Source organism: Triticum aestivum, chromosome 6A (assembly GCF_018294505.1).
Source record: "Triticum aestivum cultivar Chinese Spring chromosome 6A, IWGSC CS RefSeq v2.1, whole genome shotgun sequence".
Taxonomy (NCBI): Eukaryota; Viridiplantae; Streptophyta; class Magnoliopsida; order Poales; family Poaceae; genus Triticum; species Triticum aestivum.
The window spans coordinates 43,025,222-43,042,191 of NC_057809.1; the positions used below are offsets into that span (position 1 = coordinate 43,025,222).

At 45.0% G+C, this 16,970-nt stretch overlaps 1 protein-coding gene across 1 annotated transcript; it reads left to right on the plus strand.

Annotated features, from left to right (window-relative positions):
- The first annotated feature begins 662 nt into the window (after positions 1-662).
- Positions 663-5,568, plus strand: LOC123131917 (3-ketoacyl-CoA synthase 20). Its single transcript, XM_044551641.1, has 2 exons — positions 663-1,505; positions 4,543-5,568. Exons 1-2 carry the CDS (start codon positions 777-779, stop codon positions 5,338-5,340), a joined length of 1,527 nt encoding a protein of 508 aa, XP_044407576.1. The 5' UTR covers positions 663-776; the 3' UTR covers positions 5,341-5,568.
- The last annotated feature ends 11,402 nt before the right edge of the window (positions 5,569-16,970 follow it).

Sequence of the window (16,970 nt, forward strand, 5' to 3'; positions counted from 1 at the left end):
TCAGTCCATTCTCTGAATGTGTTGCATTCGCATTGCTCTGATTTTGATTCAATAACACTACAATATAGGTAAGAAAGTGAAAGGGGCCTACCCAACACCAACCACTAGTATGCGATCAAAAGTAGCATCGATGAGCTCAGATCCTAGGTCAACGATGCAGGGAGCACATCGTGTCATCATAATAATGAAGAAAAGAGGCTCGCGCCCATCAAAAGGAACTCACGCGCTTCGTAGTACTACGTATTCTCTCCGTACGAAAATACTTTCTAAAAATAATTGTATCTAGACTTATTTTAGTTGTAGATGCATTCATTTTATCCATTTTTATGATGAGTATTTCCGGACGGAGAGCAGTACGCGTCCGGTCGCGTCTCGGTCTGTACCCCAACGCCAACCCAACCACATTTATTTCTCCTAAAAAATCCCAACCATATTTACACAAGCCCGGCCGACGTGCACGAGCACGACGCGACCGCCGTCCTGAGGCGCCCAACTTGCCTTCCGCGCGCGCGTCTCACATTAATAACACGAAACCGATCCCCGCCCGCGCTTCCTTCTCCCTCCCCCTGCTGCCTGCCTGCGCTCCACCTCCGTCTTAATGGTAGCTCCGGTGGTTGCACCCACCTCCCGCTTACCGCAGCCCCTATATATGGCTTCCGATCCGATCCCACCTCCCATTCATCCCGGACAAACACTTCCCAACCCCGACCAACCCAGCCACCAGCCCACCACGCACGCACGCACGCAAGCTAGCCGGCCCACGGTGCTACGCCACCATGAGCGCCGCCGCCCAAGAAACCACGGCCGGCGGCGGCGATGGCAAGCGTCAGGGATACCTCAAGCTTGGCTACCACATGGTGGTGTCCAACGCGGTCTACGTACTGCTGGCCCCGTTCGCCGCGGCGTTGGCGCTCCGCGCGTCCCGTCTCACCCCGTCCGACCTGGCGGCAGCGCGCGCCCACCTCCTCGCCAACCTCCAGCCCGCTGTCTCCCTCGTGTGCGTCGCCACGGCACTCGCGACGGCCTACCTCGCGCGGCGGCCGCGCGCGGTGTACCTGCTGGACTTCGCGTGCTACAAGCCCGGGCCCGACCACGTGGTCACCCGGGAGACCTTCATGAGGCAGTCCAGCAAGGCCGGGGCGTTCACCGACGACAACCTGGCGTTCCAGCGGAAGATCCTGGAGCGGTCGGGGCTCGGGCAGGGGACCTACTTCCCGGCGGCGGTGCTCAACTCGCCCCCTAACCCGTGCATGGCGGAGGCGCGGCGGGAGGCGGAGGCTGTTATGTTCGGCGCCATCGACAGCCTGCTCGCCAAGACAGGGGTGCCGGCCAGGGACATCGGCGTCGTGGTCGTCAACTGCAGCCTCTTCAACCCGACGCCGTCGCTCTCCGCCATGGTCGTCAACCACTATAAGCTCCGCGGTAACGTCGCCAGCTACAACCTCGGGGGCATGGGATGCAGCGCCGGGCTCATCTCCATCGACCTGGCCAAGCAGCTGCTCCAGGTAATTTTTATATACGAGTACGTAGCCCGGTGTTAATTTCGCGGTGGGTTAGGGAGGTTGAGCGACCGCAGGTGTGCTCGCACGTCAGCTGATGGTTGGGTAGATGGACGGCTTTGATCGAACCCAGTGGGTGGTTGAGAAGGGAAAGCAAACTTTGACTTGGTTTGACTTTTTATACTTTTTATGTCCTATATACCCATGTTGTGATCGTCAACATTCGCTGCTGCTGCTATACGTGTAGTATTATCCTGAAACATTAATAGTTGGTTGTTAGGCTAGTCATAGTGTGTAGCTTAACTACTAGTAAAACTGCTCACAATGGGAAGTAATATAGAATAGTAACTTGCCGATGTTACTAGTCTATGTTACTATATCCACAATGGGTAGTAACATGTGAGTGGTATCATGAAAGAGTTTATTTATTAGGCTATAGACTCATGATGCCTTGAAATGTGTGATGTTACAGTAACTATCTAAGTTATCACAAACCCCTTTTTCATCATTAATTAGCTGCCACATAAGCAATTTTGTATTAAAATGTGTGATGTTACTAGCTAAGTTACTCCCATTATGGCTAGTCTAACATACTCCCACCTTTAATAAATACAGGGCCTAATATGTCTTTCGAGGTAGCCTTTGACCAATAATAAAATTATTAGTATATGAGATGTATGATACAAAAATTATATCATTAGAAACTTCTTCCACATACGAATTTAATGGTATGCTTTGTATAACATGCATGTCATATATCATTGTGCTAACCCATAATAAAGGTAACCTCGAAAAACGTATTGGACCCTATATAAGTGAAAGGAGAGAGTAGCGAATTTTAAAAAAATTACTTATGTGGCATGTATTTAATGAGGAGAGATGTATTTAGAGTAACATAATATAATATAATATGTTACTGTAACATAGCGCTTTTAAAAAGAACACAAGTTTTAAAAGCTAATAAATAAAGTCATCTATGACACCACAACTATGTCACTTAGACTGCTCACAGTGGGGAGTAATATAGAGTAGTAACTTGCCGATGTTACTAGTCTATGTTACTATCTCCATAGTGGATAGTACTCCCTCCGTAAAGAAATATAAGAGCGTTTAGATCACTAAAATAGTATTCTATATGCTCTTATACTTGTTTACAGAGGGAGTAACATATTAATGGTATCATGAAAGAGTTCATTTATTAAGCTATAGACTCATTATGTCTTGAAATGTGTGATGTTACAGTAACTAGTTAAGTACTCCCTCCGTCCGGGTTTATTAGGCCCTTTAGCAACTTTGCCATAGTATGTTTTTCTAAGGCCCCTCTAGATATACGTGCATGCTTTCCTCGATCTCCTCCGCCGAACTCAGCGCACGATTGGGCTGCTGCTTCCATTGAATCGCTGCATGTAGAAAAGTAGCATGCAACCAGCTGTAGGCAATAACTACCTAGCGCTGTACATGTGTGTAGTTGGTTGCATGCAAAAGCGGAGCGGGCAACCGGCTGCTGTGATGCTTTGGAATTCACAAGTGCCTACCAATAGTATTCTTCCTTGGTCTTTGTGTTTTGGTCGATAGGCCCAACAAACCCGGACGGAGGGAGTAACCACAAACTCCTAAGCAATCTTATATTGAAATGTGTGATGTTATTAGTTAAGTTACTCTAATTGTGACTAGTCAGTGGCAATAATCAGAATCTTAATTTTGCTGAACATAGATATGTATCCTTGATTAATTTGTTGACTACACACCTGAGGAGCTAATCTTTTCATCTTGGTGGGCCTGCGCACCTTGCGTGCTTTGGGCGTTGTTGTTAAGATGATAACATCCCATTAACTAACACTCAACCACCGCTCCAGTAGCGTTCCTACGTGCACTGATCGAAACCTGTACCGTTGGTGCACCAGCTCGGGAGCGAGTGTTTCTGTTTCATTCGCTTGTCCTGCATGCCGAAATGGTCCAGGCAGCCAGTGTTTCCCATCTTTGAGTGGTTTAACCACCTAAATTAAGGCTATAGGTAGACCGTTGACGTGTCCAGGGATCGATCGATCCATCGACGAGCTAGCTGATCACCACTACTTGTCCTAATAGTAACATTGACGAGGGCAGCTTAGCTGACAGGAAAAGCTCGTCCAATAAATCTCGTGTTGATGCCAGTAGCCAGTAGGGCCAATTATTCGTCGACGTCTCACTAAGCATACGTATAATAATTTGATTACATGATTAGGGTCAGATGGTTGATAATACAATTACCATATCTCCATCATTAGAGCATCTCCAACAAGCACCCAAAAAGAGCTTCGCGCATTAAAGTTTTGTTTTTTTGGGCGCCGCACAGCTCTAACAGATGTTGTAGCGCTAAAAGTTTTTGGACGCGCGCTGAAAAACGCTATCACGCGCAGCATATTTTGGGCTCCGGATTGCGCGAGCTTCACAATTTGCACTGTGTGCTTTTTGTGCACGTGTTTTTGGGCGTCTGCAAAAGCGATATTGGTCCCGACGCACTAAAAATGCTAAAGTGGCGCACTATAACTTTTATTGGGCGCCAAATTTTTGTGCGGCGGTTGGAGACGCTCTTAAACACTACTTCTTCCATCGTACTAAATTATGCGACAGAAACACAACCTTGAGGGAACAGTTAAACACATAATCAATCTTCCCAACCTCACATTTTGTCCAACTAAAATATTAGATGTCCAATACTAGCAAGATTTGACCAAGGCTATAGTAACAACGGGTTGCATTTAATATTTGATGGGTTGTTTGAAGGTGGCTATTGGAGACAATGGGGTCTTCTCCTCTGCCACTGGTCAAGTCAGGACAACTGTTGATATTTATACGGGAGGGATATACACGATTGTTGAATCATGAAATACATCCTGACTAATATAGTGGTTAGGATCCCGATGCAAATGAGTAGAGGAGATTTTGGTGGGAAGCTTCGCCGAGTGCTCCTATGCAATTTCATAGTAGGCATATGTTTATTTGGTTGAACCGATTAATTTGCTTCTGATTGGAGTTGCCATGTTATAATGGATGCATGCAGGTCCACCGGAACTCGTACGCGCTGGTGGTGAGCATGGAGAACATCACGCTGAATTGGTACTGGGGTAACGACCGCTCCATGCTCATGTCCAACTGCCTCTTCCGCATGGGCGGCGCGGCGATCCTCCTCAGTAACCGCGCCGCCGACAAGCGCCGCTCCAAGTACCAGCTCATGCACACCGTGCGGACGCACCACGGTGCCGACGACCGCGCCTACCGCTGCGTGTTCCAGGAGGAGGACAAGGCTGGCCGGGTCGGTGTCGCGCTCTCCAAGGACCTCATGGCCGTCGCCGGTGAGGCCCTCAAGACCAACATCACCACGCTCGGCCCCCTCGTTCTCCCCATGTCAGAGCAGATCCTTTTCCTCTCCTCTCTCATCGGCAAGAAGATCTTTGGCCTCAAGATGAAGCCCTACATTCCGGACTTCAAGATGGCGTTCGAGCACTTTTGCATCCATGCCGGCGGCAGGGCGGTGTTGGACACCATCGAGAAGAGCCTGGAGCTCAGTGAATGGCACATGGAGCCTTCAAGGATGACGTTGAACCGGTGGGGGAACACGTCCAGCAGCTCGCTCTGGTATGAGCTTGCGTACACGGAGGCCAAGGGACGCGTCCGGTGCGGGCACCGTGCGTGGCAGATCGCCTTCGGGTCTGGGTTCAAGTGTAACAGTGCGGTGTGGCGCGCGCTCAAGGACATTCACCCGTCAAAGGAAGCCGGCAGCAACCCATGGATTGAGGAGATCCACCGGTTCCCGGTCGAGGTGCCCAAGGTGGAGAGCGTCGTTTCATCGCCATGCTAGACTCGTCAAGGTCGAGTACCCATGGTTTTCTAGAAGGAATCTTTCTTTCCAAGTTGAAAGGTATCTCCTGAATTATTTGTATCATTGTGATGTAGCATCAAGTTAATTGATGGTTTGAGCTCACCCGCAAAAAAAGTTAAAAACAATTGATGGTTTGAGCTAGCTGAATTGATATGGAACTTCAATTGGTGTATTTTTGTGGGTTTGGCTGGGTGCCTCAGTTTGTTACTCCCTCCTTTCCGGTTTATAAGGCTCAATTCAAATATCTCATCAACCAAAATAGATGATGAGGGGTGGAATATTTTTTATAGTTTGCAAAAACACCGAATTAATGCTCTTGCTTTTCTCAAAAAATTATGCTTACGAATGCATTAATTGCAATGCATACATGCATAAAGTGCATGCATTGGTCAGTTTTTTCTTAATACTTGCATGGAATGATTTAATGCACCTTAAAGTCTGAACATGTGATGAGGAACAACCAAATTGAGCCTTATAAAATGGAAAAACTAGAATTTTGAGATAAACCCTATAAACCGGAAAGGAGGGAGTAGATTATAGTATAAGGGAGTGACTACGTGCAAGGTGACTGTTTTAAATTTTTGGGTCAGTTGACTGACCATAATTTTTGCTCAGTCGATTTGCAAGCAGCGGGCCGCAGCAGCCCCCGTAACGTGCACAAGTGCATGTGTGTGTTCTCGTTAATTACCATCAAACTGGAGCATGGGCTGCCCCCGTCAAGTGCTACCGCAAAGTCAGATTTTTCTCTCTCTTGTACGTTGGTACAGACTGCTCTACTATAGTGTTCAAAGCGTTTATAGGTGACCGCAGAATAGCACTCTCACACATATTTGCATGCAACGGCTAGTGATTATATGTGCAATCTCTCATACATGTATATTTATTTTTATATGCATGCATACAATACATACACATATACACATATACACATGTATATATCATTTTGAAGGGAGAGAAGGGGGGGGGGCTTAAACCCATATTTGATATTTAACTCATTTATGTCTACTAATCATCACACTAGACAACTTAATATTAGATTTTTTTTCGATAAATTACACAGGCCATACTGAATGTCCCATATTTGATATTTAACTCATTTATGTCTACTAATCATCACACTAGACAACTTAATATTAGATTTTTTTTCGATAAATTACACAGGCCATACTGAATGTTCTTATAGAAGCCACACAAGTTTGGACCCGAATTGAGGATTGCACAAACATTCTTCATCTTTATGCGGCTATTGAAAAATAAATGAAGTCTCACCCAAAAATTGAACTGTTAAATTAAAAATCTAACACCTGTGTTGGTTTCACCTTAAAGAGTAAATGGTAAAAAATAAGAGTAAATACGAATAAAAAATAAATTTTATCAAAAATGAAATAGTGCAATTGGTATTAACCTTAAAGAACAAAGAAAATGAAAAAATGAAAACAAATAATGACAAAATTTGCACACAATTTACACAGAAATTGTACTATTCTAAAATATGCAAGAATATGCGTATAATAAAGGAATTTTCACAAAAAATCAAATGACGGTTACGTAAAAAATAATGCCTAGGACAATAAATTATTAGCATTGGCATTACCCTTAACGAAGAAACAAAACAAAATAAAACAGAAACAAATTCAAAATAATAAATTTTTCTAAGAAATAATGAATTAGTGGCTTTTGTATTACCCTTCAATAAGAAAGAAGATGAAATAAATACTAAAACGGACTCAAAGTACTGAAATTTCCAAGAAAGAATGAATTTGTGACATTGGTATTATGATTTAAGAAGAAAAAAAAACAAATCTAAATCAGAAAATTACAAAATTTACACACGATATACATAAAAATTGTGCGTTATAAAAATACACAAGAATAAGCATATGAAAGTGATTTTTTTGCAAAAAAAATATAGTTTCCTATATATGGTTGAATTAATGACATCCGTAATACCGTTAAAGAAGAAAGAAAATGAAACAAATACTAAAACAAAACCAAAATAATGAAATTTTCTAAGGAAGAATGAATTAGTGGGCGTTGATATTACCATTTAAGAAGAATGAAAATGAGAAAAAAAATCTAAATCAAACAATGACAAATTTTGCAGATGATATACATAAAAGTTGTGATTTAAAAATATGTGCAAGAATGAACATATAAAAGTGGATTTCTATACAAAAAGAAGTTTCATTAGTACGACTGAATTAGTGGTACTGGTACTACCATCAAGGGAATTGAAGTTTTCTAATAAAGAATGAATTAGTTGGTATTAACCTTTCTGAAGAAACAAAATGACAAAAAGAAATTGCATACGAGTTTGCATTGAAATTGCACCTTTTCAAATATGAAACAATAGTCATATAATAATGCAATTTTGACATATATTGTATAGTTTTTATGTGTATACATTTACACTCATGAAACACCCTAAAATACCTGCAAGAGAAGAAGAAAAATGAAAACCAACTAATAAAGAAAAACAGAAAACAAAAGCAAAAACACTCATCTAAATAAAGAGAGAAAGGGGAAGGCTGGGTCGGACATGTAATGGGTTCAGCCCACTAAGGAATCGACTGACCCAAAATATATGGTCAGTCAAGAAAAAACAGCTCAAAGCAGTGCATAGACCAGCCCAGAAAAAAATATGATCACGAATCTGAAGTAGAATTCAACGGTCCAAAAATTGACTGACCCCGAGTAATTTTCAGGCGACTTGCATATAGCTAAAGTGAGAATATAATTGTGCTTAAATATGGAATTCCAAGGATCACATGATATGTATCATTTTGCATAAACACTACGAAGGTGTGCATTCCTTGGGACACATTGCAGGGGGCGGACGACGCTGTGGAGGGAAGGGGAGACTACGGTGAGAGGAAAGTACATGTTAAATGTTGTTGTATCGAGGGAAGACAACAGTGGTGGCGGCGACGCCATGGCAAGGAGAGTAGGTCGAGGAAATGAGATGTTAGTGTGAGTGTTGTGTCGTCTGGTGATAGAGCGAGAGAGTGAATTGTTTTTTTCTTAAGATAAGAAGAAAAGGAATGGATGTTTGTGTAATTTATAGCCAAAAGCGCCTCTTTGCTATGAGAGAGATGTCACATACTTATTTATCAAACAAAAAATATCACCAATGTTTTTATGGCGTCGGTTATAGCGATGACATAATGTTGTGGCGCTGTCCTAGCCCGAGACGTCCATATTTTTGTCATGTGACGTCCGCCATATCCACATGGCGTCCCCATGTCATCCATCTGACGTGATATTCATCGCCATGTCTAAATCGGGACGCCGTGGATGGGTGGCTTTGGTCTCCCGCGCCTAGACAAGGAAAATTGGCGCGCGCGGGTGCCAGCAACCATGCGCGTGAAGGAAATGGGGATCGAGAGGGAAAGGAAAAGATCTATCCAAAGGTGAAGAGAGGGAGTGAGCGGGAGAGAGATAGAGAGAGGCAACCATGGCGGGGGAAATTAGCTGCGTACCTCGACCTTGTCCTCTCCGGCGACCACCTAACGACAGAAGCTCCAGCCTCCGCACCACCTCCCTCCGCCCCCGCCGCGATCCCCTCCTCGCGTGACCCCTTCCCCTACACCCGTCAGCCCCCTTTTCTCTCAAGGTTCAGCTCATGCTCGAACTCCAAACCCGTGAGTTGTAGGCCAGGCCACCTTGGCGGACTAGGCTATTTAAGTTATATATAGTGTTACTATTCATCACCCAGGGTGCAGAATAAGTTATTCTTCATCCGAGATAATCTTACGATAATTTCATAATTAAATTACATTTGCAATTTAAATAGTTACATTCCTATTGATTCATTACGTAAAATTTGGCATAAGAAAATAAAAATATAGGTCATAAGACAAGAAAATTTGCAGTTTATGTGTATTTTACACTATGTTTTTATGTTTGTAATTTTACATAATATAAAATATTTTTTACAACGATTATATATTTTTTTACGGTGTCTTTTTACGTCGAAAATAAAAGAAAAGTTACGGAACGTAAAATTATGGAATATTAATGGTAAAATAGAAGGAGTGAAGAATAACTATTTCTTACCCAGGATGACAAATAACGCAGTCCTATAAGAGCGCTCGTCCGCGCTTGGTCACGTTATCGTGAACCGCTCGACATCATGCAGATATGACATAGCCCTCGTCCGTGGGACATGGTTGCATTTAATAAGATAAAGGGGTTGATAACTGAGCATATTACCGTCATCTGGGGTGATTCTGATTTCACGGCGGGACGCGTCCTGTACCCACGGCCTAGTTTAATTCGGGTTGTATGTTTACGGTGATGTACCATGCCGCAATGGCAGACTTTTTTTTTCTTGAGGTTCTGAGACCACACAACAATCACCAATTTGCCTTTCAAAAAAACAATCACCAATCTGGTGGCCGATTTTTTTATTAACAGTAAATAATAATTCTGTAATTCTGAAACTGGTAAAAAGCTCATGGAAATTGTAAAAATAGGAAGGACGCCACGAATAACAGCGTCCAGGGTGGACTCTGTTGCTAACAGCGTCCAGGTCTGGACGCTAGTATCGACCGCGTCCAATCATGCCGTTCCATTGGTGCTATAATTAGGCTCAATCGAGTTGTTTTACACTTATAGATAAAGGTTTCATGACTTATAAAACCTAATACACATGCCGCCATCGCTCCTTACCTCGCAGGGTTGTAAGCAAGCTCTAGTGCGGGCATCACCAATCATCACAGGAGCAACATCGTCTCACTAGCCGCTCGTCATTAGGATCATCCACTCGCCCTATGGATGGCGCATGTGAGTTGTTCTAAGTACTCGTTGCATCTTCTTTGTTTGCTATTCTGTATAATTTATCCAGTGGTTACAAGCAAGGGCGGAGACAGGACCCAGGCCCCCAGGGGCTGGGCCCGGGGCATGAGGCCTAACTTCTTTGGTGATTGTAGCGATACCAGAGACGTGAGACCCAAATCTAGGAGTATTGCCTGAAGGTGGCCCCGGGCGTGCTGCCGGCCTGGCTCCGCCCCTGGTTACAAGGGTACATTGTATAGATGACTTGGTTGTTACTCTTGGGTAATATAATTGGTAATTGGCTAGTTTATGAGAATAGATAAGTTGACCTTGAGTCGGCGGGCACGCTTTTGCCTCTACATGCTGGTGCACCGCTGCCAGTAATTCTGGGAGCATGGCGTGCCGGCACCGTAGCTCAATGTGAACCTATCGTAAGGGTGCCGCCTCAACCTCGATAGGGTTCCGGTGCAGGCCCTACCGGCCTCAGGCCACGTGTAGCTGACGAAGATCCACCGCCACCCGTGCTCTACTACTGCCGACCTTTGCCACACCCCAACATACGCGGTGGATTCGCCAAAGGGGGATGCGTGGTTCGCCGCCGAGAACGGCCAACGTTGTCGGTAGTGCTTCGAGTGAGCGTTCGATGCACAACGCGCACTCGCCGCGCCACCACCACTGCCGGTCGTGGCAGGCAGAGCAGCAGCTGGCAGCCTTCCAACAGGCGTTCCCGAGGATGGTGGCGCCAATCCACATCAACCTGACCAAGGAGGAGGAGGACAACGACGACGCTGCCTAGATCTACTGCCCGCAGCTGACTGTTTTATAGTTTTCATTTATTTTTTAAATTTAATTAATAAAAATAGGACTTTTGTTGGCTGTTTTATTTTTTAAAATTTCCAAAAGCTTGCGTAAATGTGAAATGCTTCCGACCGTGTTGGACGCACCTGGCGTCCACCTAACCAACCCAAAATGAACAAAGAGCGAAGCAAATCCGTGTCAGTTTGGGTCGCCTCGGAGTTTCCCTCAAGTTCAACACATGGGACGCTGCTAACCATAGCATCCAGGTGTGGACGTGGTTCGCGATAGCGACCAGGCCTGGACGCTACTAATCATTGCGTCCTTCCTATTTTTCAAAATTCCAACTTATCGTTACTAGTTTTGGAATTACTGAATTATTATTTATTATTAATAAAAAATTCGGATCTGGTCGTTCGCGCGGCCTGCAGACCCTCTTCAACCAGGCTGATTGTACGCATCGCGGCTGCACGTATTATGCTTCTGAAGATATATCTTTGTTCAGGCAGCGCAGTAAGACAGCATGTGCTCACACAAAGTCAAGTCCTCACACCATACAGAAATTTCTTTCATCACATACATCATTTTTCTAAGTGAGCCAAATTAATTGACGCAACCTCTATAAAATGTTGTATAGAGTTCACATTAATTAATTCGAATAGGAACCGCACCGGAGTTGCTTTACGCACAAGCTGTCTCTGGCTGCAGCACACTGACCCCGCGCGTGCCTGGAAACATCTCCATCTGCCATCCGATCCTGAAGCTTCTTAGCTCTTTCACGCCTCGACAACTTGAACCCTCGGCGACGGCAACACCTGCAAGTTCTGGCAGGATCATTGACTCCATGGCAAATCTATCACGGAGACCGCGCCCATCTTATCCTCCCTCATCCCAAGGCGATGCGGATGACGGCAACTTGTTAGTGAGGCTCTCACCGCTGGTGGCTGGATCGCGGACATCCACAACAACCTAAACCCCTTTGCAGTCATTGAGTACGCTCAGCTGTGGAGATTACTCTCCAAGGCATTGAACTCTCTGAGGAGCCAGATAAGCTGTTCCGAAAGTGGACTATCGACGGCAACTACTCAGCACGGTCTGCCTACCAAGCGCTATTCCTTGGGGCTACTACCGGACCCTACTGACAGCTCATCTGAAAGACTTGGGCTCCCTCCAATGCGAAGATCTTTCTCTGGCTTGCCTCTCTCAACCCATGTTGGACCGCCAACCGTCACGCGCGACACGACCTGCCGCACGACCCCATCTGCAAACTGTGCAGCCAGGACGACGAATCTCTGCATCACCTCCTCGTTGGGTGCGTCTTCTTGCGCATTATTTGACATGACATCTTCGCCTGCTGCCGCATGCCCACAATACCGCCCGACGGCAGCACCGACATGTTCGACTGGTGGACCGCGACAAAGACAAATGTACCGGCAAGCCTACGCAAAAGGACTTAACTCCCTAATCATCCTCACATCTTGGGCCATCTGGAAGCACCGCAACGCAGTCCTCTTCGACAACATAACACCCTCCAATGGCGACCTTCTCAACGACATCAAACAGGAGGCCAAACTATTGGCAAGAGCCGGCGCCAAAGGGCTCGATCGGACAATTTCTATAACATAAAATGTAACTATCGAGGCTGAGCATCCTCCTACTTCTCTCTGCTCACCTCTGTGCCTGGGTACCGCCATCTAATGTGCACGATACCCAGGATGCCAACCTTGTATTCTCTCCCACTCTATCAATGAAATGATACGCAACCTCGCGTATTCAAGATTTTTTTTTAAATTCGAATTGGAAGGAATAGTACAAATCATTACTCGACTCTACAAAGACAATCAACTCAGCCGCCTGCACTTCGTGAAGTACGACGTTAGGATTGCCATAGGTGTTCCTCCGATGCCGAGCAACGCAACAACTCATGAACGTCGGTTCTTTCCGTGTTCGTAGAAATGTAAACTATTCAACATGTATTAAAAGTTATTGTGTAATAATATTAAATTTTAGAAATGAATCAAAACATGTCGATCGTGTTTGTAGAAATGTAAGGATAATTTTACACAATAAAAATATTTAATACACGTTTAACTTTTTCCTAAATACATATTGTCAATTTTGTAATGCACGATCCATATTTAAAAAAACATGTTATAATTTTATAATACAGGTGAACCCTTTTCCAAAAGCATGTTAAACATTTTTCAGATGCACTACTAACACTTTGTTTAAGTTTATGGCAGTTGTTTTTTTCTTACATTTTTTTTCAAATGGTAAAAATAATGTGCAAAAAAAAGAATAAAAAAAATTGTGTTGTCCCATAGGAGCGCCATATATGAAAATTCATTGAAGAGGTACATCGCAACCAAAGCCGATTTTTGAAGCGTTGTGGCCATTGAGCTCGTTTTTTAGCAAAGCAAAAAACTGTCAATTACAAGTTTCAAAATAAGTTAAACTTTTCACACAAAAAACGTATGCTTGTGCTCTAAGTGACTTTCAAATTTTGTTCGAACTTACGTGATAATATGCCCTAAAAAGACAAAAATCTGGCAATAAAACTAGCTGGTTTTTGCATGTATTTGTTTTTTTTGTATCTCTCACATGCAAACAGGGATTTTGATAAAAAATCACACAATATATTACACTTCTACTCCACTTCTACTCCCTCTGTTCCTAAATATAAGTATTTTTAGAAATTTCAATACGAACTATATACGGATGTATATAAACCTATTTTAAAGATTCACTCATTTTGCTCCGTATGTAGTCCGTACTGAAATCTCTAAAGGACTTATATTTAGGAACAGAGGAAGTATGTGTGCATGTAAAAAAAATCAGATTTTGTTATCTGTAAAAGTCTGTTTATTTGAATTTTGAAAAAAAGCGCACGCTAAGTCCATGCTCGAAAGTTAACTTTTGCACAACAACCTCATATATATACTGTTCGACCCCTTCCATATGGGCCGAAGCCGAGTATGGCCTGGTGGACCACCCGCAGCGATCTGGAGATGGGGATCTGGACTCATTGTCCCTCTTGTGTGGAGGCCTCTTGGTGGCATGAGGAGCTACCGAGCGAAAGCTCTGCGCTTTGTCGCTGACGATGGCGACGCTCGTGGGCGTCGTTATCTTCTTGAAGAGGTCGTTGAGGTGCTCTCCGTGCCTGGCTTCCGGGTGAAAACCCGGTGTCGACTCGACAGCAACGACGCCTGGCACCATTCCCCTTCCCGAGGGCGTTGTCGTGGAGCCTACATGTACTACGGTGTAGTGTGGCGGCGTTTTCAGGTCTTCCTGTGTTATCCGATTATCATGGGATTGACTTTATAAGAGGGTTACCTCACTATGTTATATCGTTCGGCTGTGTACTTGGTTTATATATAAAACGAGGCGAAAGCCTGTTTCGAGTGGCCCGGTAGACAAACATTTCGTGCAATGAAATTCGTGGCCACGAGGTCATCCTGTATTACGGTAATTTATTATTTTTTAATTTGTGAGGCTTTCCTACGTGATTAAATTAAATGTGAGGAATTTTTTCCAGCTCCCAGTCCCTGACAGGTGGGGCACCATCACGCTGGCACGCCACAAGGCTAGATGTACGGCCAGATACGGACGAAGGAATGATATTTGCACAGCTGGACAAGTTCGAGCACCAGTTTCATGTATTTTACAATTTTAGATACTAAGCTAACCATCATGACAAGTTAAGCCCAAGTACATCTGGACGCCTCAGATCCGCCTCAAACGCCCGGACGGATGACCTGATCACTGACCAGTAAAAAACTGACCCAACCCGCCTCCTAAAACTGGCCTCAACCAATCGGTTCACTGACACCCCTTTTATCTAGCCAAAATATAGGGCCGATATGAAAAGGCCATAGCATGTTTGTCACGTTGGATCCGGCCCGCACAAGCCCACCTCGACATCACATACATTCGTTCCCATTCGGTTGCCGGACCAAACCCTAGCCACTCCACTCCCCTCCCCTCCGCTCCCAAGCACACATCCGGCGATCTTTGACCTTCTTTGGTATGGCGGGCAGCGGAATTGAGTCCTTTGTCAGCCGATCTACAACTGGGATCTCATCTCTGTCGTGTCCCGAAGAGGAGATGGCCGCACCGCACTCCCCGGCGCCCGCTAGGAGAATGCCCAACGGCGGCCGGACTCGATCAATCGGGAATCCATCGCGTCCGCCCTAATGGCACGTGGATTCGGCATGAGGCGCATCATCGTTGCCTCACCACAGGTTGTGCGCCCCGTTTGGCGTCTGCACTGTTGGGGAACGTAGTAATTTCAAAAAAATTCCTACGCACACGCAAGATCATGGTGATGCATAGCAACAAGAGGGGAGAGTGTTGTCTACGTACCCTCGTAGACCGGCAACGGAAGTGTTGACACAATGTAGAGGAAGTAGTTGTACGTCTTCCCGATCTGACCGATCCAAGTACCGAACGTATGGCACCTCCGAGTTCTGCACACGTTCAACTCGATGACGTCCCTCGAGTTCCGATCCACCAAAATGTTGAGGGAGAGTTTCGTCAGCATGACGGCGTGATGACGGTGATGATGTTCTACCGACGCAGGGCTTCGCCTATGCACCGCTAAGATACGACTGAGGTGGAATATGGTGGAAGGGGGCACCACACACAGCTAAGGAAGGATCACGAGGATCAACTTGTGTGTCATGGGGTGCCCCCTTGCCTCAGTATATAAAGGAGGGAGAGGGGGAGGTGCGGCCGGCCCTAAGGGTGCGCCTGGAGGAGTCCTACTCCAACCGGGAGTAGGACTCCCCCCTCTTGCCTTGTTGGAAAAGGAAGGAGGAAGGGAGAAAGAGGAAAGGGGGGCACCGCCCCCCTTTCCTTGTTCTATTCGGACTAGGGGGAGGGAGGGGGCGCGCGGCCGGCCCTCCTCTTCTCCCTTATGGCCCATGTAGGCCCAATAACCCCCCCCCCCCCGGGGGGGGGGGTCCGATAACCCCCCGGTACTCCGGTAAAATCCCGATTTCACCCGAAACGTTTCCGATATCCAAATATAGGCTTCCAATATATCAATCTTTATGTCTCGACCATTTCGAGACTCCTCGTCATGTCCGTGATCACATTCGGGACTCCGAACAACCTTCGGTACATCAAAACACAAAAACCCTAATTACGATCATCACCAAACTTTAAGCGTGCGGACCCTATGGGTTCGAGAACTATGTAGACATGACCGAGACACGTCTCCGGTCAATAACCAATAGCGGAACCTGGATGCTCATATTGGCTCCTACATATTCTACAAAGATCTTTATCGGTCAGACCGCATAACAACATACGTTGTTCCCTTTGTCATCGGTATGTTACTTGCCCAAGATTCGATCATCGGTATCTCAATACCTAGTTCAATCTCGTTACCGGCAAGTCTCTTTACTCGTTCCGTAATACATCATCCTGCAACTAACTTATTAGTTGCAATGCTTGCAAGGCTTGAGTGATGTGCATTACCGAGAGGGCCCAGAGATACCTCTCCGACAATCCGAGTGACAAATCCTAATCTCGAAATACGCCAACCCAACAAGTACCTTCGGAGGCACCTGTAGAGCACCTTTATAATCAACCAGTTACATTGTGACGTTTGGTAGCACACAAAGTGTTCCTCCGGTAAACAGGAGTTGCATAATCTCATAGTCATAGGAACATGTATAAGTTATGAAGAAAGCAATAGCAACAAACTAAATGATCAAGTGCTAAGCTAACGGAATGGGTCAAGTCAATCACATCATTCTCCTAATGACGTGATCCCGTTAATCAAATGATAACTCATGTCTATGGTTAGGAAATATAACCATGTTTGATTAACGAGCTAGTCAAGTAGAGGCATACTAGTGACTCTCTGTTTTTGTCTATGTATTCACACATGTATTATGTTTCTGGTTAATACAATTCTAGCATGAATAATAAACATTTATCATGATATAAGGAAATAAATAATAACTTTATTATTGCCTCTAGGGCATATTTCCTTCAGTCTCCCACTTGCACTAGAGTCAATAATCTAGATT

Bases quoted from the DNA above. Each gene is read 5' to 3' on its own strand.
- LOC123131917 (XM_044551641.1), top strand. From the start codon at position 777: ATGAGCGCCGCCGCCCAAGAAACCACGGCCGGCGGCGGCGATGGCAAG. The intron at 1,506-4,542 runs GTAATTTTTATA...GGATGCATGCAG, and splicing joins TGGCCAAGCAGCTGCTCCAG to GTCCACCGGAACTCGTACGC.